The sequence below is a fragment of the Microtus pennsylvanicus genome, chromosome 16 (assembly GCF_037038515.1).
Source record: "Microtus pennsylvanicus isolate mMicPen1 chromosome 16, mMicPen1.hap1, whole genome shotgun sequence".
Lineage (NCBI taxonomy): Eukaryota > Metazoa > Chordata > Mammalia > Rodentia > Cricetidae > Microtus > Microtus pennsylvanicus.
This window is the reverse complement of record NC_134594.1, coordinates 46,960,812-46,988,226: the sequence shown is the minus strand read 5'-3', so window position 1 is coordinate 46,988,226 and position 27,415 is coordinate 46,960,812. Positions and strand designations below refer to the sequence as shown.

Genomic DNA, 27,415 nt, shown 5'->3' with positions numbered 1-27,415 from the left:
CTCGGGTCCCGCAGCTCTCGAGGGCCGCTAGGGGTCGTCGCGACCGCCCCGGTTCTTCCTCCGCCCTCCCCACCCCACGCGGCTGTCGGCGCCAGAGTCAAACGGGGAGGCCGCGGTTTGCACCATGGTAAGAGCGAGCCCCACGCACGCACCTCCGGGCTTCGGGGCGGCGGCCGGCGGCGTGGTGGGAGCCTGGCCAGGCCCCGCTCCTCCTGCTGCGCCCGAGCTCTCCCGCGCCGCGCTCGGTCTGAACCGGAGCGTTCCGGAACCGAAGCCCGGCGAGCGGGGCCGGCCCGCGGTGCCTGTCCGAGAGCCCCACGCCGCCCGTGGGGCTGAGTTGACGCTGAGGTTTTCAAGACCCTTTGGTTCGGCTGGGATTAGAACCCGGGGCCTCGTGCAGGCCTGGCACGGCGCTCCCCTTCATCAACAGCGGCGGCCCGCGCAGCCCCCCTCCCCCCCATATCTTTCCGAACTTAATGACTTTCTGCCCATTGGATCATTTTCATCCACCTTCAAAGTTTCGCGCCATTCTTTCCGCTTCTGGCGACAGAGTATCAATGTGTCGTTAAAGTGACCCGAGATTTTAATATCTTAATTTAGTTAAGAAGCCGTTAGAAGGGGTCGACGAGGTTGTAGGGCATTTATTTGAAGAAACTTGCCCAGCTGTAATTATAACTGATAACGGCTTCTTTGTGGTTGAACTAACAACCGGGCCACCTGGGCATAAAATAGCTCAAAACAACCGTGTTACCAGTACTTCGTGTTATCAAGTTTCACTTTGTAGAATTAAAGCACCCGACTACAATGAACTATTTATTCGTTATTGATGTGCTGGCCAACCCTCTTTATAGGGCCGTTGCCTACTGCCAAGGGATTTTGTTAACGCTTCACATAGGTACTTGCTATTATTTTTATATATGATCAGGAAAAGAGTTCAGAGTTATTCTGGTCAAAGTTAAATTTTCGGCCTCTTTGCTAATCCTGGATTAATAGCTGTTTTGATTTGACTCTAAAAAGTACCTTGAAGTCCTTCATTCAGATAGGAAGTGTCATAAACCTGGGGTGGCTTTGGGTCCCCTCACTAATAGGAAGGCATCCCCGTTTTACCCACCCTCCTCCAGTTTTAAGTACTGAGCCCTTTTTGTTTCTTGTGGAAGTCTCTAGTGTCAGTAGGATGCCCTTTTTACATTAGGTATTTTAAATCCGACCTCAGTGGTTTCCAGATGTGGCTAGGAGTAACTTATAAAATAGAAAGAAATAAAACAGCCTGAAAGTCATGTAAACAATTCATCTGCCTTCTTGGAATGATTTTATATTTGTTGAGTAGTAAGAGCCTTGTAAGCTGTGTTCCCCAGGACGCGCCCTTAACTTCTTGTTTGCCTCTGGGAATTGCAAAGGACTTCCCAGGAACTCTTTTTAAATAACAATATTAAAAAAAGGAGGTTTGCTCCCAGATTTGGCTCCTTCTTTCTCCTGATTTAGCCACACAATAAAGCCCCAATGTAGGGAGCTGAGGGAGACTTGAATGAGGGAAGTCCTGAGTGGAAGTGTTGTTGATAAACGGGACCACACCAAAGACCCCATAGCCTCAGGCAGAGAGGATGGCAAAGTCTTCCCTGGGAGACCCAGAGCGAGATTTGCCAGCCTGTGTGGGAAATGTGCTCTGTACTTTATTCCCTTCTGGTGTTTATGGCCTGAGGACTGCTCGCCTGCAGAGGCTGTTCCTTGGCTACCAAGATTAGCTAATCCTGCCTCCTTGTTCAGATGTGTGTATTAACCCTGTCTCCTTGTTTATCTGTGTGTAATAACCCTCTGTATGCAGCCACCTGCCTCTGCTCAACTCTGTAATGAACACACTGGGCTTCTGGAGTGCCACAGTTTCTCCACCAAGAGCCCAGAGCACCAATCCCAGCTTTCTGTTTGAGCATCCTTCTGTCTGTCTATCCTGCTTATATTTCATTCCCTTGCTGACCTGGTCAGGTCCATGTTATAGAGCCATGCAAGGGTATCACACCCTAAGGAGATTGCCACTTCTCCACACAGTCCCTGCCAGCCTTGGGAGTCTAGTGAGACAAGCAAGTCGAAGCAACTGAGAATATTTTTTAAAGGGGCATGCCTAGGCTCATCATCAGCATTGCAGTTCACACAGGGTAACTTGGGCTCTAGCCTTTTAAAGTCCCCAAGATGAGCGCATGTGTGGTAGTTTGATGCCCACTGACATGGGAAGCTTACCTGGGTGTGAACTTCATCATGGCTTCAGGTACTGCAAGAGGGCCCTGTGGAAGGGGTCATAAAACACCCCTGGGTTCTAACTGTGCACTATAAGTTTAACTAACAGTAGTTCTGCATAGCTTCCTGGAGCTTGTCTGCCTCACTGAGAGTGCTCTGCTTTCTCTGCTAGCAAGGTGATGGCCACCAGCTTCCTGATACTTAATACACCCTGGATTATATGTTTAGGAGTGCTGTGGGCTTCTGAGCTCGAGCACCTTGGAGGTGTAGGGTGGGCGCTTTTACTGGTTGTGGTCCTGATGTTCAGTGTAGTCAGTGATGGATGCAAGTGTGTCCTGGGAACACATGCTCAGCCTGTGAGGGCAGCGGAGGGAAGGCTTTCAGGAGAGAAGGCCCACACTAGGCTGTGGGAGACCTTTTACAGTATGGCAGGAGTCGGAGGGGAGATGTTTTAGGTAGAGGGACATCTTTTTACAGGGCACAGAAACGATAGAATGCTTCCTGTAGAGAATTCTGGAAATAATTTTATTATTATTACATTTCAAATTGCACGGTGTTTCATCTTGTTATGGTAAATTGGGGTGGGGTGGGGAGTTACTCAGAGCAGTAGGTTGGGGTCAGGTGATTGCGGGTCTTCTATATCCTGTGAGGTGCTTGGATCCTTAGGAGGATTGGGACCATCACAAGGTTTGAACATAGGGGGCTATGTAGTCAGATTTGTTTCTCCATTAGAGGATGAGGCCGAAGTGTGTTTAGGCCATTGAGGACAGACTGCAGGAGACAGCCAGTGAAGGCTCGAATCCTGGCAGAGGTGGGACAGGCAGGACGTAATAGAGCAGTGGTCCTCAACTTGTGGGTCACGACTCCTTTGGGGGTCAAATGGCCTTTCTCAGGGGTCGCCTAAGGCTATTGGAAAACAGATTTTTACGTTATGATTCATAACAATAGCAAAATTACAGTTATTAAGTAGGGAGGAAAATAATTTTATGGTTGAGATCACCACATGAGGAACTGTATTAAAGGTCACAGATTAGGAAGGCTGAGAACCACCGTGTTAGAGAATATTTAAGAGCCAGTGTTGACAGAGCTTGGTAGTTGGTAATGAGATGAAGGCCCTTAGGATGCCTGCGGGGCCTTTGGCATAGGTAAAAAGTGTGGCTCGTTTTGGACCACTTGAGTTTGAAGTCTGTCCAGCAGGCTGGTAGATACATGAGATAGAGAGGTTCAGGAGTCTCCGGGGCCAGACCAGCATCTGTGGTCTTCTCACAAGTGTTAATTAAAATTAGAGACGATGAGATCAAAGGAGATTTGAGGATAGGAAGGGCTCAGGATGGTTCCCTGGGGACTGCTGTCTTCAGAGGGACAGAAGAAAAAGGAAAGTGTGAATTTGGAGGCTGCTTACTTATACCAACATGCTCATCAAGACACGCAACATAATACTGTTGCTGTGGAAACGAGTGAGTTCCTAGTTTTGCCAGAAGAAATACAGAATGGTGTCCCAAGATCCTTCTTTCGAGTGTTAGAGAATGATGCTTTTCTGGTAGGGATTTTGGTTGGACAGAATCAATCTTTATCTTATTATATCTTAACGAGCAGTTTGTTTTCCTGTGATCTGTTGTGTAGTAATTTCCTCCAAAGTTAAAGCTCTCTTGGAGAAACTCTTTAAGACATTGAATGTGGAAAGGGAGGTAGAACAGGGGGTTTTAGGGCAGGATATTCATATGGCGGTGAGGCACCAGTGTGGTCTAAGGCAGCGGTTCTCAGCCTGTGGGTCACAACCCTTGGAGGATCAAACAACCCCTTCATAGGGGCTGCATATCAGATATCCTACATATCAGATATTTACATTGCAATTCATAACAGTAGCGAAATTGCAATTATGAAATAACAACCATTTTATGGTTGGAGTCACAACAATAGGAGGAACTGTGTTAAAGGTCACAGCATTAGGAAGATTGAGAACCACTGCTCTAAGGGGAGGTGCAGCTGCTGCCACAGACATTATACAGTAAAAGAACAGCTGACAAGTCACTGGACAGACTCAGGGGAGTAGGAGGAGCCTGATTTGCAGGGCTCGGGAACACCTGTTTTCTGGGTAGTCACTGTCAATTCTGTAGAGATCTTGTGAGGTCATGGCTCTTTTCCCTTCCGTAATGGATTCATCCCGAGATACCCCAGCAGTGTATAGATCATTCGATGAGGTAATTTCTTTCTGTATGGACAACTGGATGACCTCTGTCACATGGTGGGGCTCTGGTGTGAAAGCGTTCACTCAGCCAAACTTCTGTTCTCCTAGTCGAATCTACATACAGCTCGAGCCCCACAATTATCCTTACTGACAGGAAAGGAGCCCTGAGCAGGAGGCGCTGAGCTGAGAGACAGTATGTCTGCTGTCTGCTCTTATTGATAAACAGGTCTGGGTGACCCTGGATTCTCTAATAGCGAACTCAGAAGAATATAACCTACTGGCCTTTGCTCTACCCTGACAAACTGTTAATATTCTGTGCTTTTCTTCACCTTTCATCTGACACAAGGTCTTAGTCTAGGAAATTAACTGTTTATACCTTTACCCCTAAAATATGCAGGAAAAAAGCTTGGGTTGCTAAACCAGCCCCAGAGAAAGAAATTCTTTCTCACCTGGGTGCCAGCAGATACAGCACCAGGATGTTTAGCCCAGGGAGCCAAATTTCATCCTAATCCTCCCAGTATCTTCCAGGGAGCTGCACAGCCACGCCCCTTCTGAGACACAAGGCACCTGCCTTGTCAGTCTTTTATCCACCCTGTTAGCCCTAAGAAAATGCATGCTTGGTGCCATTGTTCTCACATATGGGATCGCTAACCACATCTCTGTGGGTGTATAAACGGGAAACCTTGTGGGATGGGTAGACAGTGAGGAACATTGAGGAGGGCCATAGAAAGGGGAACATCAGGAGAGCACTAGAGAGAGCACAGACAGAAAAAATGGGACTTGATAAAAAGACTTCTGTGAGCTAATTTGTTTTGTTTACCCTCAGACCTTATTGTCAGATGTCACCTGCTCTAGCGATCCTTCTGAATCCAGAGAGGTTTAGTGGGGCTTAACCCCAACATGAACCTCTATGTGAAACAATTCTGTTGGAAAGCTCATTAAATTAAGACAGGAAATAAACAACTCACAATAGCTTCAGAAAGTCCCTGAAATCGTCTTAGGCTGGGCACTCCCGTAGAATATATATTGTAGCGCAAATTCTAGTTGGTCATAATAATATAAACCAGGATTCAGATATTAGGGGGTGAAAGCTGAAAGATCAGAGAAGCAGAGCAGCGGGCACTAGTTCTTATCTCCCGAAATCCTCAGACTGAATGAGTTATCCTGTCTCTACAAGTCCAAGGAAACAACATGATCCTGTGCAGTTTTTGAGAAGGATGCAGAGCACTTAAATTTAGGGCCGGTGAGATGGCGCATTGGTAACAGTGCTAGTTGCTGAGCCTGACTACCTGAGTTCATCCCTGGAGCCGCATAGAGGAAGGAGAAGACTAACTTCACTGTCTTCTGACCTGTATACATGGTCCTTAGCACCCCACCCCCAAACAAACAACAAATAAACCCCAGTGTTTCTCACGTTGTTTTTATTTTTCTTGCAATTTTTTGCATTAAAGAAATTTGGCAACTCTTTTTGTTTAATTTGAATGTAAGTTAGTATGTACTGTGATTAATATACATAAGAATTATGTATTTCAGTTACATACCGATCATCTTGTTTTCAAATCTGATTTATAGGTATTACAGGCTTCCGTTTTCTATGTGGATAGGGTTTTCTTACAGCCTGCACACAGCTGCCACTGTTCATTTTCTTTCAGTTAAAATACTGAAAAAAATGTATGTGTATGGGTGTTCTGCCTGTATGTATGTCTGTACATCATGTGTGTGCCTAGGGCCCAGGGAGGCCAGAAGAGGGAGACAGATGTCCTGGGGCTGCTGGGGATTGGACCATGTCCTCTGGTTTGTAACCACCGCGCTCTCGCTAGCCCCTGTTGCTGCCATCTCATACTCCAGCTCAGCTCTGATCTTGTCACCCCTCTACGCGTGCCACTGTCTTCCCAGCTAGCTAGCCTCTATGCCAAACGACTTTTGAATTGTCTCGTCCTTTTCTCCCTCCTCGCAGTCCGTGCAGTAAGTGTGTCAGTGCTTGACTTAGTGTCCCTGACACTGCCTGCACCTGGGGTCTGCACAATGCCCCGCCCACTTCCCAGCTTGACCAGATCTCCAGGTGGGACTAATCAATTCCTTCCCTGGTATTTATGCAGCAATCTGTGTGTGTAGCTGTTAACTGATTATAAGGAGCTGTCTGTTTTTTTTGAAAGTTGATACAGTGGCTTCTCATTGGTTCATTTTGTAAATGCTAAATTTCTACAGAGGGTACAGTGACACATACTTTTAAATCCCAGCACTGGGAGGCAGAGCAGGTGGCTTGCTGAGTTCAAGGCCAGCCCCTACTTGAGGACAGCCAGGGCTACACAGAGAAACCCTGTCTCAAAAAAAAAAAGCACAAAATAAAACAAAGTAGAATTCCCACAAAATGTTGTTTCTGTCGCTGCATGTGTAGGGAAGAGCAGCCCGTATTCACAGGGCTGCTGGGAGCCTGCAGGCCAGGCTTTGAAAGTGATGAGCCTGTGGACGGTAGACAAAATCACATAACAACATTTAATGCCAAGTTGTTGGAAAATGCTGTTTTGAAACCGTGACTTTTGTTAATTTGTGTTTTATGCTTCAGTCAAAGAAGAAAGGACTGAGTGCGGAAGAAAAAAGGACCCGAATGATGGAGATATTTTTTGAGACGGTAAGTCATCCCCTAATGTTGTTAGTGTTTTGTATAATGTTTACAGTAAATGTATTTTTACAGTATGTTGTAGATTTTTCTGTGATGTAATTCAATGTCTCATTTTGTTAGACACCCATACTGCCGTGGTTCTTAAGGGGCAGATAAAATTTTCCAATATTTTTGGCTCTTCTGAGCTGTGGATCCTAAACGCCCTGTAGACTGATAGTGGAGTTCTCTTTCTGAGTTATGTATTTGATTCTGACCTCCTTTTCTGAAGTAGTCACAGCAGTTTCCTGGGTGCTGCCTGGGTGCTGGCCGCCCCAGGCTTTAGTGTAGGGTCCTGGAGTAAAGTCCTGTGGTCGTCAGCTTTGCTTTGCAGATGAGGGCTCCTGAGACAGAGGGTCTGAAGAGCCTGCCAGGGTCTCAGAAAACAAGAGTGGGCATTATCAGGTGTAAGCCAAGGAGGACTACGTGGTTTCATAGGGAGCTCAGACATCCTTCTGCTCTGTGTTTGCAGGCTGCCTATGGCATTATGATAATACCCAGGAGAGACCTGTGCTGGTCACTGAGAGAAAAGTAAAGTTTCTGCTTTACTAAGTGACAGTCAGAGATGAAAACCAGGCTCTAGGTCTACTTTCTTAACCATGTTCCTGTTCATGGGCCTTTCCTTTGTAAAGAAACAAGTCCAAACGGGTTTTTTATCCCACAGGAAGTTCTCCCTGTGCCCTTTATCCCATTGGCTATTCTCGTCCTGTGCATACGGGGGAAATGGTAAAATAGAATATTATGGAGGTAAAATTCATTTTCATTTGATAATGGAGATTCTCGTACAGTTAAAATATTCTGAGGAAATTCTGGGTATATTCTTTATGTTTTTAAGCCAGTGCATGATTGTCATTGAGAAGATGAAGTTTGTTTCAGTTTTTCTCTTCGGCCGAGTTGGATATTTTTTCCTGTGGCCTTAGAGCAAGAGCAGACCTAATTTCTTCCAGGCAGTGGAGACTCGAGGAAAGTAGTCAGTGGAATTATTTTATCCTTTCCGTATTGATCTTCTCAAATACCAAAGTTGGCCATTTCTGGTTTAAAAATGTTCAACTTCACCCTTCAGTGGCATTTGAACACTAAGGAGTAACAACTTATAGACATTCAGCAGAGAGTTTTCTCTGCAGAGGTGATCAGCCGTGTTGGTTGGTTCCATTCAGCTCCGGTACCCCCTCTGTCCTCACACTGCGAGCATGCCGTGCGTGCTGATTTCAGCTGTGGGCTCTGGGAGGGAGCTGCAGAGTGAGGCGATGTGCTTCGGAAACAGTGGGAGATGCTGTGTCTGTTTCCACACGGGACACCATGTGTCTGGGCTCCAGACCAATGCCAAATGTTCATAAATATTAGACGTCAGCCCTTCAGCCGTTCAGAACAAGTCAATATTATGGTCCAAGGTTGAAACATTGATTCTGGAATTTGGGTTCTAATTCCATTGTTGATAAATAAAATTCCAACAAACTCAAATACTTCTAGCTCAGACATTCCACACCATCAGTTACAGAATTTGGCATTAGATATGGATAGTGGTCCTTCTCAAAGATGGTGTCATGGCTAAATGTTCACTATGTGGTGTTAAGTAGAAAATGCAAAATCTGGAAAAATATTGCTGTTATGTTTTATTAATCACATGCTAATGCAGGGTTGTGTTTTATAGTCCGTTTTTTCAGTTAGTCTCTGGTGGGTGTGTTTCACCTTCTGAATTAATTAGAAAACTTGCTGACTAAGAACTGTGTGCCATGCTGGTCACGATTCTGGCTAAGCACCGTGTGCCATGATGCTCTGATCTGGACGAGCACTGTGTACCATGATGCTCTGATCTGGATGAGCACTGTGTACCATGATGCTCTAGTCTGGATGAGCACCGTGTACCATGATGCTCTAGTCTGGCTAAGCACCGTGTACCATGATGCTCTGATCTGGATGAGCACCGTGTACCATGATGCTCTGATCTGGACGAGCACTGTGTACCATGATGCTCTAGTCTAGATGAGCACTGTGTACCGTGATGCTCTGATCTGGATGAGCACCGTGTACCATGATGCTCTAGTCTGGCTAAGCACCGTGTACCATGATGCTCTAGTCTGGCTAAGCACCGTGTACCATGATGCTCTAGTCTGGATGAGCACCGTGTACCATGATGCTCTAGTCTGGATGAGCACTGTGTGCCGTGATGCTCTGATCTGGATGAGCACCGTGTACCATGATGCTCTAGTCTGGCTAAACACCGTGTACCATGATGCTCTAGTCTGGCTAAGCACCGTGTACCATGATGCTCTAGTCTGGCTAAGCACCGTGTACCATGATGCTCTAGTCTGGCTAAGCACCGTGTACCATGATGCTCTAGTCTGGCTAAGCACCGTGTACCATGATGCTCTAGTCTGGCTAAGCACCGTGTGCCGTGATGCTCTGATCTGGATGAGCACCGTGTGCCGTGATGCTCTGATCTGGATGAGCACCATGTGCCATGATGCTTCTAATCCTGAGTGGTTCACCAGCCGTGTGTGAGAAATCTCTTCAGAACATTTTGACAGCCATGAGGAGCACACAGATGCATTCCTCGGCTCACTCCTTTTTCAATTCATTATTTCCTCTTGTCTTGGACACACTTCATGTAGATTCTGGGTTCCAGGTCTCTTTGTCAAGTAGATATTTCTGCAAATATTTTCTTTTCAGCAGTATCTGTCTTCGCAGTTTTGTCAAATGTCCGTTAGGATCAGCAGAGGTTTTGGACATGGTCTCCATCCAGTTGATGTGCTTTTTCAGTTTAACTTAGAAAGCCATGGCTCTCCACCCCATCCAGTCACAGGGCCTCTTCCTAATTGCTGGGTGCATTAGTCTCCCCAGACAGTATCAAATCTCGCTGTCCTGGTGCCTGTCACCACTGAGGAAAGGGGCGGTCAGCAAAGACGGTCCCTAGCTGCTACACTAAATACTCTGAATGCGTATTTTCCCATAATGCTGTGTTCTGCATGTGTGCGTGTGTGTGTGTATGAGTGATTGAGACAATCGTGAGCCGGACAGCTTTCTGTCATGTAGAGTTAGCTGCTTCATAAAACCTTAGATGAAAACCAACTTCGACAGTTGTCTGTAACTTTTAGTTACAACTGGTAAATCCGTGGAGCATGAGACACACCTAGTAAAGCACTTTCCCTCCTTTTCCTTTGGTCTCTCTCCCTCCCCTCCCTCATTACTTCCCTCTGTTCCTTCCTTCCTTCTTTTTAAGGTATGACCTTTTTATATTGCGCAGGCTGGCCTTAAAATTGTGGTCCAAAGCAATCCTCCCATCACTGCCTGTTTTGTTCCCCTTCCCTTCCCTTCCCTTCCCTTCCCTTCCCTTCCCTTCCCTTCCCTTCCCTTTCCTTTCCTTTTCCTTCCTTTCTTTTTCTCTTTCTTTCCTTCTCTCTTTCTTTTCTTTTTTTTAAAGATTTGTTATTTTAAATTTTTTTATGCGCATGAGTATGAAAGTATGTATGTGTACCATATGTGTGCTTGGTGCCCACAGAGGTCAAAAGGGGGCACCAGATCTCCTGAACCACCATGGAGGAATTGGGAACTGAATTAGGGTCCTCTGCAAGAGAAGCTTTTAACCACAGAGCCTTCATTTCTGCCTGATATTTTTTGCTTTTCTTAATATCAGAGCGTCAGAGCAGCTCGTTATCTGATGTCACACATTACCTTCCAGGGTTAATCTTCCTGCTTCAGTGAGAAGCTGGCTCTGTTGTTGTTGTCCAGCCCCCCACAGACGTCTGTGCTCCTGTGGAAGTGTGTCCAGCTGTCCAGCCCCCCACAGACGTCTGTGCTCCTGTGGAAGTGTGTCCAGCTGTCCAGCCCCCCACAGACGTCTGTGCTCGTGTGGAAGTGTGTCCAGCTGTCCAGCCCCCCACAGACGTCTGTGCTCGTGTGGAAGTGTGTCTAGCTGTCCAGCCCCCCACAGACGTCTGTGCTCGTGTGGAAGTGTGTCCAGCTATCCAGCCCCCCACAGACGTCTGTGCTCGTGTGGAAGTGTGTCCAGTTGTCCAGCCCCCCACAGACGTCTGTGCTCGTGTGGAAGTGTGTCCAGTTGTCCAGCCCCCCACAGACGTCTGTGCTCGTGTGGAAGTGTGTCCAGCTGTCCAGTTCCCCACAGACGTCTGTGCTCGTGTGGAAGTGTGTCCAGCTGTCCAGCCCCCCACAGACGTCTGTGCTCCTGTGGAAGTGTGTCCAGCTGTCCAGCCCCCCACAGACGTCTGTGCTCGTGTGGAAGTGTGTCCAGTTGTCCAGCCCCCCACAGACGTCTGTGCTCGTGTGGAAGTGTGTCCAGCTGTCCAGTTCCCCACAGACGTCTGTGCTCGTGTGGAAGTGTGTCCAGCTGTCCAGCCCCCCACAGACGTCTGTGCTCGTGTGGAAGTGTGTCCAGTTGTCCAGCCCCCCACAGACGTCTGTGCTCGTGTGGAAGTGTGTCCAGCTGTCCAGCCCCCACAGACGTCTGTGCTCGTGTGGAAGTGTGTCCAGCTGTCCAGCCCCCACAGACGTCTGTGCTCGTGTGGAAGTGTGTCCAGCTGTCCAGCCCCGCACAGATGTCTCTGCTCGTGTGGAAGTGTGTCCATCTTAAGTTCTGTAGGACACTGAATGAGATACAACATTCTTCTAGTTCTGAAATGCTCAATTCTTGTACAGTATTTATTTGTAGACATGTCTTTTTGATGCTATGTTTTATGAGCATGGTTATGATAAGCATAAATAAACAGAAGAAAGTAATTATGTGTTTTTCATGTTTTTAAATCCTTTTAACTAGAAAGATGTATTCCAACTGAAAGACCTGGAGAAGATTGCTCCCAAAGAGAAAGGCATCAGTGAGTATTAAAGAGATGGTGGATGATGGGGACTTGGAGAACCCAGCACTTAGTCTTTTCTGCCAATAAAGGGTTTCCCTTTATTGTCAATGCAAAATCTAGACGTGAGTATATTTGTGAAAGCCCCATATGATACTTCTCGGCCATCAGTCAGTTCCTGTGTTTGGACCCTCTGTTCTAGAACAATTGAAAGAGGAGCACACATACCTTTCCTCATGCACACTTACTTCACAGCTTATTTCAAAAGAAGTAAAGATTGTCTCACTTATTTTGTAGTATTTGTCAAATGTGATTTGGTGTCTTTACATAGTATGTCAGTTTCATGAAGCCGTATCAAGAATTTACTATGAATATGAAATCTTAAACTTCTTCTCTTAGCTCTAAAGGTAGAAAGTTGACATGAAAATATGAGCAGGGTTGGTTCCCTCGGAGACTGAGGTACGGGTGCTTTTCATCTTGGGATCCTTGATTTCCTGGCGTCCGTGTGCTAGTCAGACTTCCGTGGCTGTGACAGAGTACCTGACAGACAGCTTCAGGAAAACAGGTGGAGCGGAGCAGCTCCCATCGCTGAGCTGAGGAGGAAAGGTTGTCCTTTTTCTGTTCTAAGAAACTTTAGAACAGTTTTGTCAGTATATGTACGTAAAGATCTGTCATTCTGAGAGGAAACCATCTGCATATGCAGTTTTGTGTTTATAGTTATTGTGTGGTGAGGAGTGGCTGTGCTGGGGACTGACCCAGGGCTCACCTTTCTCAGGCTAGTACTCCACCGCTGAGCTAATCTTACCTGAGGATCTTCTTTATATAGCATATCATCTGCATATGATCAGTTCCAGCCTGTGACCACCCATCAGACCTGCTTAGCTGGTCACCTATTGTTGACCATCTAGATGGTCTGTAAGTACTGCTACTAAAAGTATTGTATAAATAACAGTTTCTCTGCTCTGAGCTGAACTGCGTTCTCCCCAGTTCATGTGTTGACTCTCTCTTTCCCACCCTCCTGGAAGTAGGACCTTCATCAGGGCCTTAAGTTAAAGGCTGAGTGAATGATACACGTATGTAGTCTCAACACTCGGAAAGCATGAGTCTGAGTTAGCTTGCGCTCCACAGTGAGAGACTGTCACAGTCACCATGCGGAAACAAATGGCTGTGTGAGGTTTTAATAGTGGGGCACTGATTTTAAGACGAGAGAGAGAGAGAGAGAGAGAGAGAGAGAGAGAGAGAGAGAGAGAGAGAGAGAGAGAGAGATCTTTGTGTGTCTCCAAAGGAAAGGCCACCCATAACAAGAACACAGGCTGTCCACACAACAGGCAGAGATCCTCACCAGGAACTGAATTGGGTGCTGCCTTGTCCTGGTTGCTGGAACTGTGCAGCTAAACACGGGGCCTCAGCCTTCTCAAGCCAGCGCTTTCTGGCTCTACCTTAGCTGCTGGGTAAGCCTGGTCTGTGGGGTTTGGTTACGGATCCCCTCTCCGGGTGCGTCGTTAGACTGCATCTGCAGAGCAGAGCAGAGACAGAGGCTCGCGCAGCTCTCAAAGCTTCAAGCACGTCTTCTTCAGTCGCTTTCAGGAGAGGCTTGGCCAGCTCACGCGCACACTCACTTTCTGTTTCTTTTCAGAGTTGGGCTGGACCCAGGGCTCTGTGCCTGCTAGGCAGCGCTCTGTCGCTGAGCCTCACGGCCGACTCTTTCATCTTTAGAATCCTTTGACTTCCATTTCAGTTTGGACTTTATGAGTAGAGTTGATGTTTTGCACACTTGGTGTCAATTTTATTTATTAGATCTTTACATTTTAAATAAGCTTTATAGCTAGATATCTGCTCTAGGGAAAATTTAAATATTAAAATGGGGATATGGTTTTTGGTATATAGAAAGTAAGCATTATTAATAGATTCTGTCTTTAAGTCTTAGCTGTAACTGTTGGCACTAATTTGTTTATTGTTTGAGTTGTCACAACTTTTAGTTTTCTTAGCTGAAGGCAATACATGTTTATTTTGGGGGAAAAATAAATAAGAGTCAAAGTAAAAATCGTCCGTTATCCGCCATCTGAGCTATGGTCACATAATACATACTGTCTTTTCACTTCTCTATAGCATGCATTCTGTATGGCGCAACATGTGTTTATCCGTATCCTTAACTTCGCTGTATAGCATTGCATTGTGTATTCAAAAAGCCAACTATTGGGCTAGTTTCCAGTTTCCTTTGCTGCTGATAAAAATGCTTTCCAAGGGCTGGAGAGATGGCTCAGCGGTTAAGAGCATTGCCTGCTCTTCCAGAGGTCCTGAGTTCAATTCCCAGCAACCACGTGGTGGCTCACAACCATCCGTAATGGGGTCTGGTGCTCTCTTCTGGCCTGCAGGCAGACACATAGACAGAATATTGTATATATAATAAATAAATAAATTAAATAAATAAATATTTAAAAAAATGCTTTCCAAACATGTATGTCCATCTTTCTTCTCTGTGGCTGAGTGACAAACATGTATGTCCATCTTTCTGATGTGTGGCTGAGTTTAAAAAAGCAAATGTCTTCAGAAGGAAAGCCATGCGCTTAAGGTTTAGATACATGCTTCCATATGTATCTTTGGATCCTTCCTTCTGTCTTGACTGTTTTAATTTGGTAGTCCAGGAGGCATGCTGTTGGTTCTAGTTTGTCTTCAGTTTAGAGTTAGAAAGGTTGGGGCAGTGCTTAGCCTAGAGCACTTATCTCATGTTCAAAGCCCTGGTCTCAAACTCTAGTACTAAAAAAAAAATGGCCGGGCGGTGGTGGCGCACGCCTTTAATCCCAGCACTCGGGAGGCAGAGGCAGGCGGATCTCTGTGAGTTCGAGGCCAGCCTGGACTACAAGAGCTAGTTCCAGGACAGGAACCAAAAGCTACAGAGAAACCCTGTCTCGAAAAACAAAAAAAAAAATAAAAATAAAAAAATAAAAAAAAAATGCCGTCGTAGTTGAAATCTTGAGCGTGATTATTTATAGAACACTTTTAATTAGCATACCAAGTGACAGTTTCCTTATGGCATTGCAATGTGTACTCCAGTTTGATTAGCCGCCCTCCCCCCAGGACTGTGCACGCCCGCTATGTGCCTTTCTGCCTTTATGTCACTGTGTCCTAATCCTGATTACACCTTCGTTCTTACGGTTTCTTTTTCCTTTTCTCGTGGGCTCCTTTCTAATTCCATGACCTCTGCCCACGCCTGTTCCTGTGTGAACACCTAAGATCTGCATGTAAGAAAGGACATACGGCTGAGTGACGGAGGCGCACACCTCTAATCCCAGCACTCGGGAGGCAGAGGCAGGCAGATCGCTGTGAGTTCGAGGCCAGCCTGGTCTACAGAGCGAGTACCAGGTCAGGCTTCAAAGCTACAGAGAAACCCTATCTTGAAAAAAGAAAGAAAGGAAAAGGACAGACATGCGATGTTTGCCTTTGAGAGCCTGGTCTCCTCACTTTTCTGCACATATAGATGCCCGTTGATAAACTGTCATCTTTCTTTCTTAGCTCTTAACTGTGGTCTGCTCTGCAGATGTCTCTCATTGCTCCCTGTTGAATTAGCCATGATGCTGCTTACTATGGAGTCTGTGCATGTTTCCCCGCAGCTGCCATGTCAGTCAAGGAAGTCCTTCAGAGCTTGGTGGACGATGGCATGGTTGACTGCGAGAGAATCGGGACGTCCAATTACTACTGGGCTTTTCCAAGCAAAGCTCTTCATGCCAGGACACGCAAGCTGGAGGCTCTGAACTCTCAGGTAAGGAAGGCTCCGCAGCCCTGAAGAGGCATGCTTGGTAACGGACCTGCTTTCCAATACCGTTCTCGTATTGGTGTGTGGAATTGAGGGTAATCAATATATGGACTGAGTGATTGAAGACTAGGGTGTTCTTATGCCCACTGCTCTGGTTTTCTTGGAACTCCATAAGAGATTGACAACATCAGCCACGTTACCAAATCATCATATGAATCAACTGCTGTCAGTTCACTCCTGGCCTGCAGGTCTGAGAGTTGTGTCGAGTGTCGTTTGGAGTACACCCTCTCTTTAGTTCCTAGAAGTCATAGGTCAAAACTTCACCTGACACAGCTCTGTGAATCGGGAGTTAGGGCATGCTGACATGTATGCAGGAGGTCCTGTGTGAATCAGGACTAGTTAGGACATGCTGACATGTATGCAGTAGGTCCTGTGTGAATCAGGACTAGTTAGGACATGCTGACATGTATGCATAGGTCCTGTGTGAATCAGGAGTTAGGACATGCTGACATGTATGCAGTAGGTCCTGTGTGAATCAGGAGTAGTTATGACATCCTGACATGTATGCAGTAGGTCCTGTGTGAATCAGGACTAGTTAGGACATGCTGACATGTATGCAGTAGGTCCTGTGTGAATCAGGACTAGTTAGGACATGCTGACATGTATGCAGTAGGTCCTGTGTGAATCAGGAGTAGTTAGGACATGCTGACATGTATGCAGTAGGTCCTGTGTGAATCAGGAGTAGTTAGGACATGCTGACATGTATGCAGTAGGTCCTGTGTGAATCAGGACTAGTTAGGACATGCTGACATGTATGCATAGGTCCTGTGTGAATCAGGAGTTAGTTAGGACATGCTGACATGTATGCAGTAGGTCCTGTGTGAATCAGGAGTTGGGGCATGCTGATATGTATGCAGTAGGTCCTGTGTGAATCAGGAGTTAGTTAGGACATGCTGACATGTATGCATTAGGTCCTGTGTGAATCAGGAGTAGTTAGGACATGCTGACATGTATGCAGTAGGTCCTGTGTGAATCAGGAGTAGTTAGGACATGCTGACATGTATGCAGTAGGTCCTGTGTGAATCAGGAGTTAGTTAGGACATGCTGACATGTACGCAGTAGGTCCTGTGTGAATCAGGACTAGTTAGGACATGCTGACATGTATGCCGTAGGTCCTGTGTGAATCAGGACTAGTTAGGACATGCTGACATGTATGCAGTAGGTCCTGTGTGAATCAGGACTAGTTAGGACATGCTGACATGTATGCAGGAGGTCCTGTGTGAATCAGGAGTTGGGGCATGCTGACATGTATGCAGTAGGTCCTGTGTGAATCAGGAGTAGTTAGGACATGCTGACATGTATGCAGTAGGTCCTGTGTGAATCAGGAGTTGGGGCATGCTGACATGTATGCAGTAGGTCCTGTGTGAATCAGGAGTAGTTAGGACATGCTGACATGTATGCAGTAGGTCCTGTGTGAATCAGGAGTTGGGGCATGCTGATATGTATGCAGTAGGTCCTGTGCCTCCTTCTCTAAAAGTCAGAACAAGGGTTTGGTTTTGTTGGGGTTTTTTTTTGTTTTTGTTTTTCTTGAGCAGTTGGAGAAGTTTGCAAGTTTTTTAGAGACCTGCTTTGCCAGTTCACAAAAGAGGTTGCTCAACTTTTCTGGGTTGTGGTGAAGATGAAAGGTCAGGTTCCTGGTCCTCTAGGGTTTCTGCATGTGGTGGCCACACATTCAGATAAGTGATGGCTCACCCAGAGTGTAGACTGTGAACTTACTTATTCACAGAGCAAGTAGTTGAGGACTTGTATTTTACTGAAGGTGACTTGAAAAGTAGAAGTCAGTGTTCATGCTCTAAAAGACCTGTGCTGGAAGTGATTTCCCTGCAGGGAAGCATAGTGAGTGAGGACCTGCTAGTGCTGAGGGTTCACACAGACACAGGGCTGGGCACGGCTGGCGGGCACGGCTGGCGGGCACTGCTGGTGGGCCGCGCTCAGGCTGTTTTCTACTGATTGCCAAAGTAGAATGTCAGCTTCCTTTGAGCTTCTTGTTAATGATTTCCAGATTGGCTTGGGGCTGTGGGGTGGGGTGACTCTTCATTTCCTTTCTTTTAATGTCATTCCTTTTCTGCTGGTGATTCCAATTACGTGCAGGAACATGTCTCTCGAGGACAGACATTCTTATAGTAAAATTGAAAATTAAATCAGGAAATATATTTTTCTCCATTGCCTTTTGGTTGGATGTGTTGATCACCATTGAAGATGGTCTGCAGGACTCATGGTTATAATTTGTTTTAACGTCAACATTTTGTAAGACGACACAGTCAGCCGTGTGTGGCATATGTCAACCTTCACAGCTTTCCCATGTGTTGCTGTGGCCGCACACTGTTGTCATTCTCTGAATAGAAAGTAAGTGGTCTGTGCCTAGAGAGTTCGTAGTTTCCTTGATCAGTGTGGTTATCTAACTTACTTGGAAATGATTAACAAGAAACTATAAAAAGTTACCAGTATGATGCTTAATGGTAAGCTTTGCTGTGGATTCTGTTATACAGTTTAAGACAAAGGCAAGGCTCCTAAATTTTTCTTTAAATTCTATCTATTTATTTGTTTGCTTGTTTATTTATTTGTATATGTAGTGGCGTGTGTATGCATGCCACAGTGCATGTATGGAACAGGCACAGGGGTCAGTTCTCTCCTTTCACCAAGTGGCAGTGCTCAGGCTTGGTGGTCTTTACCACTCAACAATCTCACACCCAAAGTCAAGGCTTTTATAGATATGTATAGTTAACACAGCATTTTTAGAAACTGTTCTTTTGAGCTGAAGGTAGGGTAGGTTTAGAACCAGTGGTTCTCAACCCTCCTCATGCTGCAAACCTTTCATACAGCTCCTCGTGTGATTGTAAAGGTTTAAGGATGGAAGGCACCTTGGGTTGGAGACAAGGGGCACCAGGTGGAGCCAAAGGGCTCCACAAAGTCGTACAGTGTAACAGATGCCATATGAGAGGTCTCTTAGGGGAAGGGGGAGAGGTGGCCTCTGAGTGGGCGCTGGGAGAGAAGGCTAAAGTGCATGTGCATAGGGAAAGTTCCTGACTCACGGTGGCAGTAGCCACTGGTGGCTGACGGTGGTGTGTCCTGCTGTCTCTCTGTCCCTCAGGGCAGGGCAGTTGAAATGCCCAAATGCTAACAGTGGTGACCTCCAACCTTGAAATTATTTCATTACTGCTTCATAACTGTAATTTGCTACTCTTTTTTTTTTTAGTATTTTTTTTATTGATAAAAGGAGGATAAAGAAAAGAAAAAAAAAACAAATTTCCACCTCCTCCCACCAGCCTCCCATTTCCCTCCCCCTCCTCCCACTCTTCTCCCCCAAAGTCTTGGAGAGATTAGGGATACAAGGGTCATACCTAAATATAATAAAAGCTATATACAGCAAGCCGACAGCTAACATCAAATTAAACGGAGAGAAACTCAAAGCCATCCCGCTTAACTCAGGAACACGACAAGGCTGCCCACTTTCGCCATACCTCTTCAATATAGTGCTGGAAGTTCTAGCAATAGCAATAAGACAGCATAATGGGATCAAGGGGATTCGAATTGGAAAGGAAGAAGTTAAACTTTCGTTATTCGCAGATGATATGATAGTGTACATAAGCGACCCCCAAAATTCCACCAAAGAACTTTTACAGCTGATAAACAGCTTTAGTAATGTGGCAGGATACAAGATCAACTCCAAAAAATCAGTCGCCCTCCTATACTCAAAGGATATGGAAGCAGAGAGGGAAATCAGAGAAGCTTCTCCATTCACGATAGCCACAAACAGCATAAAATATCTTGGGGTGAATCTAACCAAGGAAGTGAAAGATCTATTTGACAAGAACTTTAAGGCATTGAAGAAAGAAATTGAAGAGGATACCAAAAAATGGATGGACATCCCTTGCTCTTGGATTGGGAGGATCAACATAGTAAAAATGGCAATTCTACCAAGGGCAATTTATAGATTCAATGCAATCCCCATCAAGATCCCATCAAAATTCTTCACAGATCTGGAGAGGACAATAATCAACTTTATATGGAAAAACAAAAAACCCAGGATAGCCAAAACAATCCTATACAATAAAGGATCTTCTGGAGGCATTACCATCCCTGACTTCAAACTCTATTACCGAGCTACAGTAATGAAAACAGGGTGGTATTGGCATAAAAACAGAGAAGTCGACCAATGGAATCGTATAGAAGACCCGGACTTTATCCCACAAACCTATGAACACCTCATTTTCGATAAAGGAGCTAAAAGTATACATTGGAAGAAAGAAAGCATCTTCAACAAATGGTGCTGGCACAACTGGATGTCAACCTGTAGAAGAATGAAAATAGACCCATATCTATCACCGTGCACAAAACTCAAGTCCAAATGGATTAAAGACCTCAATATCAGCCCGAAAACACTGAATCTGATAGAAGAGAAAGTGGGCAATACCCTACAACAGATGGGCACAGGCGATCACTTCTTAGGTATAACCCCAGAAGCACAGACATTAAGGGCAACATTGAATAAATGGGACCTACTAAAACTGAGAAGCTTCTGTAAAGCAAAGGACACTGTCACTAAGACACAAAGGCAACCTACTGACTGGGAGAAGATCTTCACCAACCCTGCAACAGACAAAGGTCTGATCTCCAAAATATAATTTGCTACTCTTATGAGTTATAATATTTGATATGCTACCCCAAAGGGATCTCGACCCACAGGTTGAGAACCACTGGCTTGGATGCAGGTGGAGTGTGTGGAGAGGAGCCGAGGATGTTCAGAGCTCCCTGGGATTCTCACGCCTGCATGAGGCATCAGTGTTGATATTAACTATGGTGTACAGGTGAGGAAGCTGAGGGGCCACTGTTCAATAACTCGCCCAGTGACGGTGTGGGAGATGGCAAAGGAAGATCTGATTCTATGCATTTTGACTATCTGGCTGTGCTGTTAATCAAGAGAAGACTAACGCTGATAGACTATAGACCTTCAGATGATAGATAATGACGAGCTTAGGAAGAAGAGATGCAGACTTTTTGTTATGTGGTCATATAAAGTTAGAAGTTTATTGAGGTCCAGGTGGTGGTAGTGCACGCCTTTAATCCCAGCACTCGGGAGGCAGAGACAGGTGGATCTCTGTGAGTTCGAGGCCAGCCTGGGCTATAAGAGCTAGTCCAGGGTCATCCTTTTCAATCTTGTCATGAAGCTTCTACATGCAAAGGAGAGTAATTTTGAAGGAAGTCTCGCCTGAAAACTACCAAAGCAGACACTGCTCCACTCCACAGGAACTGGACTGATGCTGTACCACCAGGAGGCGGCAGAGTGGCAGAGTCGCGCATCCACTGATTCCCAGTTGACCCTCATTTCAATTTGTTTGGCCCATTTTGCCCCCCAAAAGATTAGCAGTATTTTGTAAATTTTAGTATTTCCGAACTAATAACATGTCTAGCTGCTCTGTATTTTATAGAAGTTTCTTAAAAATTAATCCTGTTAGTTCCATTTGTTTTTAAATTGAGCTATTTTTGACCCAAGGGTATGGTTCAGACTTAGATGATTGCACGGAATCAAACTCAGATATAAGAGCTTATCATTTCTCCAGTGTTCACATTTATTTATTTATAACCATGACTGTCCTATATTATAATTATTTTTAAACCCACTTAACTTTAGATTAGATACAGAGCAATTTCAAGTTTGAAATTTGTTGATTTTCTTATTTTCAAGGCTACACTTTACATTTTGACTAACCTCTAACAATTAAATTCACTACAAATGCTACTTTGGTTGGGGTCATTGCCTATCTCTTAGTAGCACCAAACGCAAAGTTAAATCTTCAGTAAGAAACAAAGAAGTACAGTGCGCTTCCTAGGGTACAGAACCTATAAATCAATGGCCAACATATCCTTGAGTGAGGAAAGTCCATGTAAAAATGTCAGTGCCCGTCTGTGTAGCGAGTTCATGATGAGGCACCCACTAGGTTTCTATAGATACGTTCTAACTCTGGCAATAGAGCAGCTCATAAAGGACCATGACTGTATCTGAGAGGAGGAACCATCAATAGGCGGGGCTCAGCTGCTGCCTTTCTTAAGAGGAAGAGATCAGTGAGGTGAGATTTGTACCCCTCAGAAACTAGACAATGCAGTGCTGTATAGTTCGCATTGGTGTTGCTAAAACTAGACAAGAGAGTAATGTGTGTGGAGAAGCCTAAGTGAGCCGTGTGAAGGTGGGGTGTGAGAACCAACGCCACAGAATGGTAGGCTGACCTCCAAACACAGCTGGGAGATGCATGGCCACTCATGTGCAACATGAGCAACGTTTTTAATAATGGAAAGAAGTAGTATGGGACTTGGGGTCTGTCTTAGCTGTAGAGTGGGACTGAGGGTCTGTCTGTCTTAGCTGTAGAGTGAACTAGTATGGGACTTGGGGTCTGTCTTAGCTGTAGAGTGGGACTGAGGGTCTGTCTGTCTTAGCTGTAGAGTGAACTAGTATGGGACTGAGGGTCTGTCTTAGCTGTAGAGTGAACTAGTATGGGACTTGGGGTCTGTCTTAGCTGTAGAGTGAACTAGTATGGGACTTGGGGTCTGTCTTAGCTGTAGAGTGAACTAGTATGGGACTGGGGGTCTGTCTTAGCTGTAGAGTGCACTAATATGGGACTGAGGGTCTGTCTTAGCTGTAGAGTGAACTAGTATGGGACTGGGGGTCTGTCTTAGCTGTAGAGTGAACTAATATGGGACTGAGGGTCTGTCTTAGCTGTAGAGTGAACTAGTATGGGACTGAGGGTCTGTCTTAGCTGTAGAGTGAACTAGTATGGGACTGAGGGTCTGTCTTAGCTGTAGAGTGAACTAGTATGGGACTGGGGGTCTGTCTTAGCTGTAGAGTGAACTAGTATGGGACTGAGGGTCTGTCTTAGCTGTAGAGTGAACTAGTATGGGACTGAGGGTCTGTCTTAGCTGTAGAGTGAACTAGTATGGGACTGAGGGTCTGTCTTAGCTGTAGAGTGAACTAGTATGGGACTGAGGGTCTGTCTTAGCTGTAGAGTGCATAGTTAGCATGTTCAAGGGTCTAGGTTCAAGTCTCAGCTCTACAAGAAAAGAAACATGACCTATAAAAATGGGAAGATTCACCAAATATTGGTAATTGAAGTCAATATAAGACTAATGAAATATGGAAATTGATTTAGTATAGTATATAATTGATTCTCATTTCACTTAATAGAAATATATCAGAAAGTATGGTCTTCAAAGGTATCTTGCAGTAAATACCCCTTAAAAATATAAAATATCACCTTTTTTTTTAAGTGTGGACTTTTGATTTCTAAATACAAAGATACTGAAATATTTTTCTAGTTCATACTACAATATATAGTACTAATTTGCTTTCTCTCAGAATGTAGATTGTATTTTCTCATAGATTAATATGTGCTTCAGTTGGGTTTGGTATTTGGAGAAAACAAAATTTTATTTAGATCAGTATTCATAACCAGTAGGATCAGCATCACCTGGGAAATTTATAAATGCAACTTCTTCGAACTATCTTCTAGTGGCAGAGTGCTTGCCTAGTGCTCACGGAGTGTGAGGGCCAGAATTCCCCCACTGTTCTATTTAGAAGCTGAGGAGGTGGCAGCAGCAACCAACTAATTCATGGCCACCGCTTGAGACCTGCTGGCTCACATGCTCCATAGACGGTGGCTAAACATCTCAGCTCGTTCCCCTCAAAGCCTGCCATGACTGAATTCCACAGGGCGTATTACTTCTAATAGCTGTATAGATCAAAACAAAGAAACAAAACTTAAAAACGAAACAGAACCCAAAGCCCGATGGCAAAGGCAGCCTGACGAAAGCTGTGGCTGCCATGGGTTTTGGGGTGAGTTTCTGAAATCTCACAGAGACAAGCAGCCTTCAAAAGTGTCCTGATCCTGTTGTTTAAACTGTCCTGTATTACCAAGATACTTAACGTGACAAGTCATGAATGTAGTGGTTCGTGTTTAAAATACTTAGGTTGGGGGCTGGAGAGCCAGCTTGGTGGTTAAGAGCCTTTGCTGCTCTTCTGAGGACTGAGATCCCTGCCTAGCACATGCTTCATCTGGCGGCTCACAACTGGACGGGAACATGACACCCTCTTCTGACCTCTGTGGGCATCTGCACACAACTGAGAGACATAAATAAAATAAGATGCATCTAAAATACTAATATATATATATGTGTGTGTGTGTGTGCATAAGATTATTAGAACTGGGGAAGTATTGGATGAGTTAAGCTGTAAATGATTATTAATAGACATGTACCTTGAGTACTTGGTCCATATTATATATGTGTGAATATATTCCCAACTTATCAGATGCTTTATGTAATTATTAACTTTAAGACTAAAGTCTGGTTATTTTATAAACATTTTCTGTTTTTAAACTGCATATGTATTGTTTTAATTGGAGAATTCCCCTGTTTCTGAATTAAAGTGATGTATACATTTAAAGATTATTTCAGGTAGGTCCTTCAGGATTTCTTGAAACATGGAGTATTTTTTTAAAAAAATGAATTGCAATCTTTGTTACGAAGAACTCAATCTTATTGCTAAATTTAAAACTTGAAGCTTGTTTGGGCTGAGAAAGCTACCGCGTGTTTTGCTAACAGAGGAAAATGGTGTCTCCTGGAGAGGCACAGCTGCGCAGGACCAGACTTGTGCTCTTGGAGCTGTGCAGGAAGTGAAAGGAAGCAGATGGGGTCTCTGCTGGCACAGGAGCAGCAGCAATGTCCCAACAGCGAAGCCATCAACTTTCTAGAGATTCTTTCTGAATTTAAAGCAAGACTGGTATTTGAACATCACTTTCCCTCTAGATTTATTGTGAAAAGTCAGTTTCTTCTCAGCTTACAAATTAAATTGATGCAGTCCTCAGTTACTTTCTAGATGGTTGTGACTCTGTGTGATGGAGGCACGGAGGTCACTCATCTCCAGTCAAACAAGCCCAAACTCTCTTAACTTACAGTAAAAGATGGGGAGACACTGGGTGTTGGGGATTGTCCGTGATTATTCATTTACTCACAGACTCAGGTGAGTGTGAGGGTCAGGTGAGCCCTGAAGATTGTGAATCTTTTCTCCATATTTACTGTATGGATGGCTTCCACATGGAATTCATGTGCTTTCTAAGCTAAATAAGACAAATACCTGAGTTATTTAACTAATTAAACATTTCTAGAATTGGCAGGAGGCTGGGCTGTGTGGTGGGCACACCTTTAATCCCAGCACTCGGGAGACAGAACAGGCGGATCTCTGTGAATTCGAGTCCAGCCTGCTCTACAGAGCAAATGCCAGGACAGGCTCCAAAGCTACAGAGAAACCCTGTCCAAAAAAACAAATTAAAAGAATATTTATAGAATTGGCAGCAGATAACAGATGTGTGACGTGTGCAGGACTTGTAGATGCTCCAGTGGGGACAAGTGAGGTAATGGTGCTGACTGTAGCGACATAGTACTGACTGACTGAGTCTGCACAGTGCAAGTCAACAGGAAACAGCATGAGGTATTCGCCAGAGACCTTAGTCAAAAGTGAAATGAAGTTTGAGTACAGAGTTTTAAAGGAGATATTTTTGAATTTTCAAATCCCACTTAAAACTGAGCTAACTTGAAGTAGTTTATTAAGTTAGAGATTATTGGGGTTAGAGATGGAAAAACAGCTAAAGATTACATAAAAATATTGGAGACATGGCTGGGGTGGTGCCACAGGCCTTTAATCCCAGCTACTGGAGAGGCAGTGGCAGATTCTTCTCTTTGAGTTCCAGGCTAGTGAGCACTATGTATTGAGACCTTGTCTCAGAACAACAAAAATTGGGAAAAAAAAGACTTTTTTTTGGGTGGGAATAAAATAAGAAAACATTTACTTTTGAGTAATGTTTATGTCTATTGACACAGTCTGTTTTTATTTGTTTTTCAAGAAGGGTTTCTCTGTGTAACAGCCCTGACTGTTCTGGAACTCATTTTGTGAGTAGGCTGATCTTGAACTCACAGTGCTGGGATTAAAGGTGTGCACCACCATTTTCTTATTTAGTGATAGATGGGGGAGAGCCTAACATTATGGGTGGCACAGGTGATCCTGGGTGCTGTAAGAAAGCAGGCTGAGCCAGTAAGCAGATCCTCCATGGCCTCTGCATCAGCTTTTGCCTCTAGCTTCCTGCTCTGTTTGTAATCCTGTCCTGACTTCCTCTGGTGCATTATGGATGTGGAAGTGTAATATGAATTACCCCCCCTACCACCACCACTTCCTTTCGGTCATAGCTGTTCCGTCTAGCAGTCAATGGTAACCCTAAGACACTTTTCTTTCATTCTGCTCTAATGATTGATAATGTTCTTCAAATTAGAAACATTAGTTTTCAGTGTGGCCTTTAGAGCTGAACCGGCAGTCTGTTTCATTTTATCTTCTATCCTATCTGCCAGGCAGTTTCTTAGCAAACCATTTTATCTGCTTGATTCTCTCTCTAGCTGTTGGAGGGAAGCCAGAAGCATGCGAACCTGCAGAAGAGCATCGAGAAAGCTAGAATTGGCCGGCAAGAGACCGTAAGTTTGTGTCTGTGAATTCGTGTGTGTGTGTGTGTGTGTGTGTGTGTGGTGTGTGTGTGTGTGTGCAATAGCAACATAAACCCTGGAGCCAGGCTGCCTGACTTTGAAAGTCTCCTAAATTTTGTTCTTAACTTTCTGGGTTGTAACATGAGGATAACAGAACATGTTTGTTAGGTTATGGTGTGGATTAAAGTAGTCGGTATTTGTAGAAGTTTAATGGGATGTTTGGTACATAGGAAGCCCTATTAAATATGTAGGTAGGTATTTTAAGAATTGTAGGGCTGGAGATATGGCTTAGCTGTTAAAGATAATACTTACAACCAAAAATGTAAGAGTTCTGTTCCCAGCACCCACAGCTGTCTCTCCATACACACACACACACACACACATAAAAGAATTGTCAAAACTTTTGGCACCTAATAGAAAATGATCAATATAAAATATCCTTGTGATGGCTATTTTTGGTTGTCAACTTGACTACATCTGGAATTAACAAAAACACAAGTGATTAGGTACAACTGCGAGATATTATTTTCTCGATTAAATCATTTAAAGGGAAGATCCCCTTTTGATGCAGATCTTTTGAGGTGGGAAGATTCCTATTCATCTGGGCCACACCTTCTGCTGGAAGCCTGTGTGAAGGACAGGGAGGAAGGAGCCTGCTCCTTTCTTCCTTCCTTCCTTCCTTCCTTCCTTCCTTCCTTCCTTCCTTCCTTCCTTCCTTCCTCACTTCCTTCCTCTTTCCCTTCTTCCTCCTCTTCTTTCTTTCTTCCTTCCTTCCTTCCTTCCTTTCTTTCTTTTTTCTTCTATCTATCATCTACCTATCTACCTACCTATTTTTTCTTTCTTTCTTCCATCCATCCATCCATCCATCCATCCATCCATCCATCCATCCATCCATCGTCTATCTAGTGATATATATCCAGAAGTGATTCCATTGCAATAGAAGTATAGGATGAATTTTTTAAGTATCTAGAATAGGTCTTCCAATTTTCCGACCCCTACTCTGAAGCCTCTTCAGTTATGGAGCTTCTCCTAGACACTTGGACAGTGTTGAAAGCCCACGGTATGAACTATTTTACAAACTTAAGGAGTCAAATGCATCAGATTATCCTGATTCACCAATTGTGAGAGGCAACAGATTTGGTGACTTTATGTATGAAATTTTTGACAGTTTCTGAAAAAATAAGGAAATGATGATGCTA

General features: G+C 44.7%; 1 protein-coding gene across 1 annotated transcript in view; it reads left to right on the top strand.

The window, feature by feature from the left end:
* Mnd1 (meiotic nuclear divisions 1) overlaps nt 1-27,415 on the top strand; it is a 60,219-nt gene continuing 32,804 nt past the window's right edge. The window contains exons 1-5 of the mRNA XM_075950540.1: nt 1-127; nt 6,984-7,049; nt 11,848-11,905; nt 15,496-15,644; nt 26,133-26,207. Coding sequence (XP_075806655.1) covers nt 125-127; nt 6,984-7,049; nt 11,848-11,905; nt 15,496-15,644; nt 26,133-26,207 — 351 coding nt within the window. The 5' untranslated portion in view covers nt 1-124. The remainder of the gene's footprint in view (nt 128-6,983; nt 7,050-11,847; nt 11,906-15,495; nt 15,645-26,132; nt 26,208-27,415) is intronic.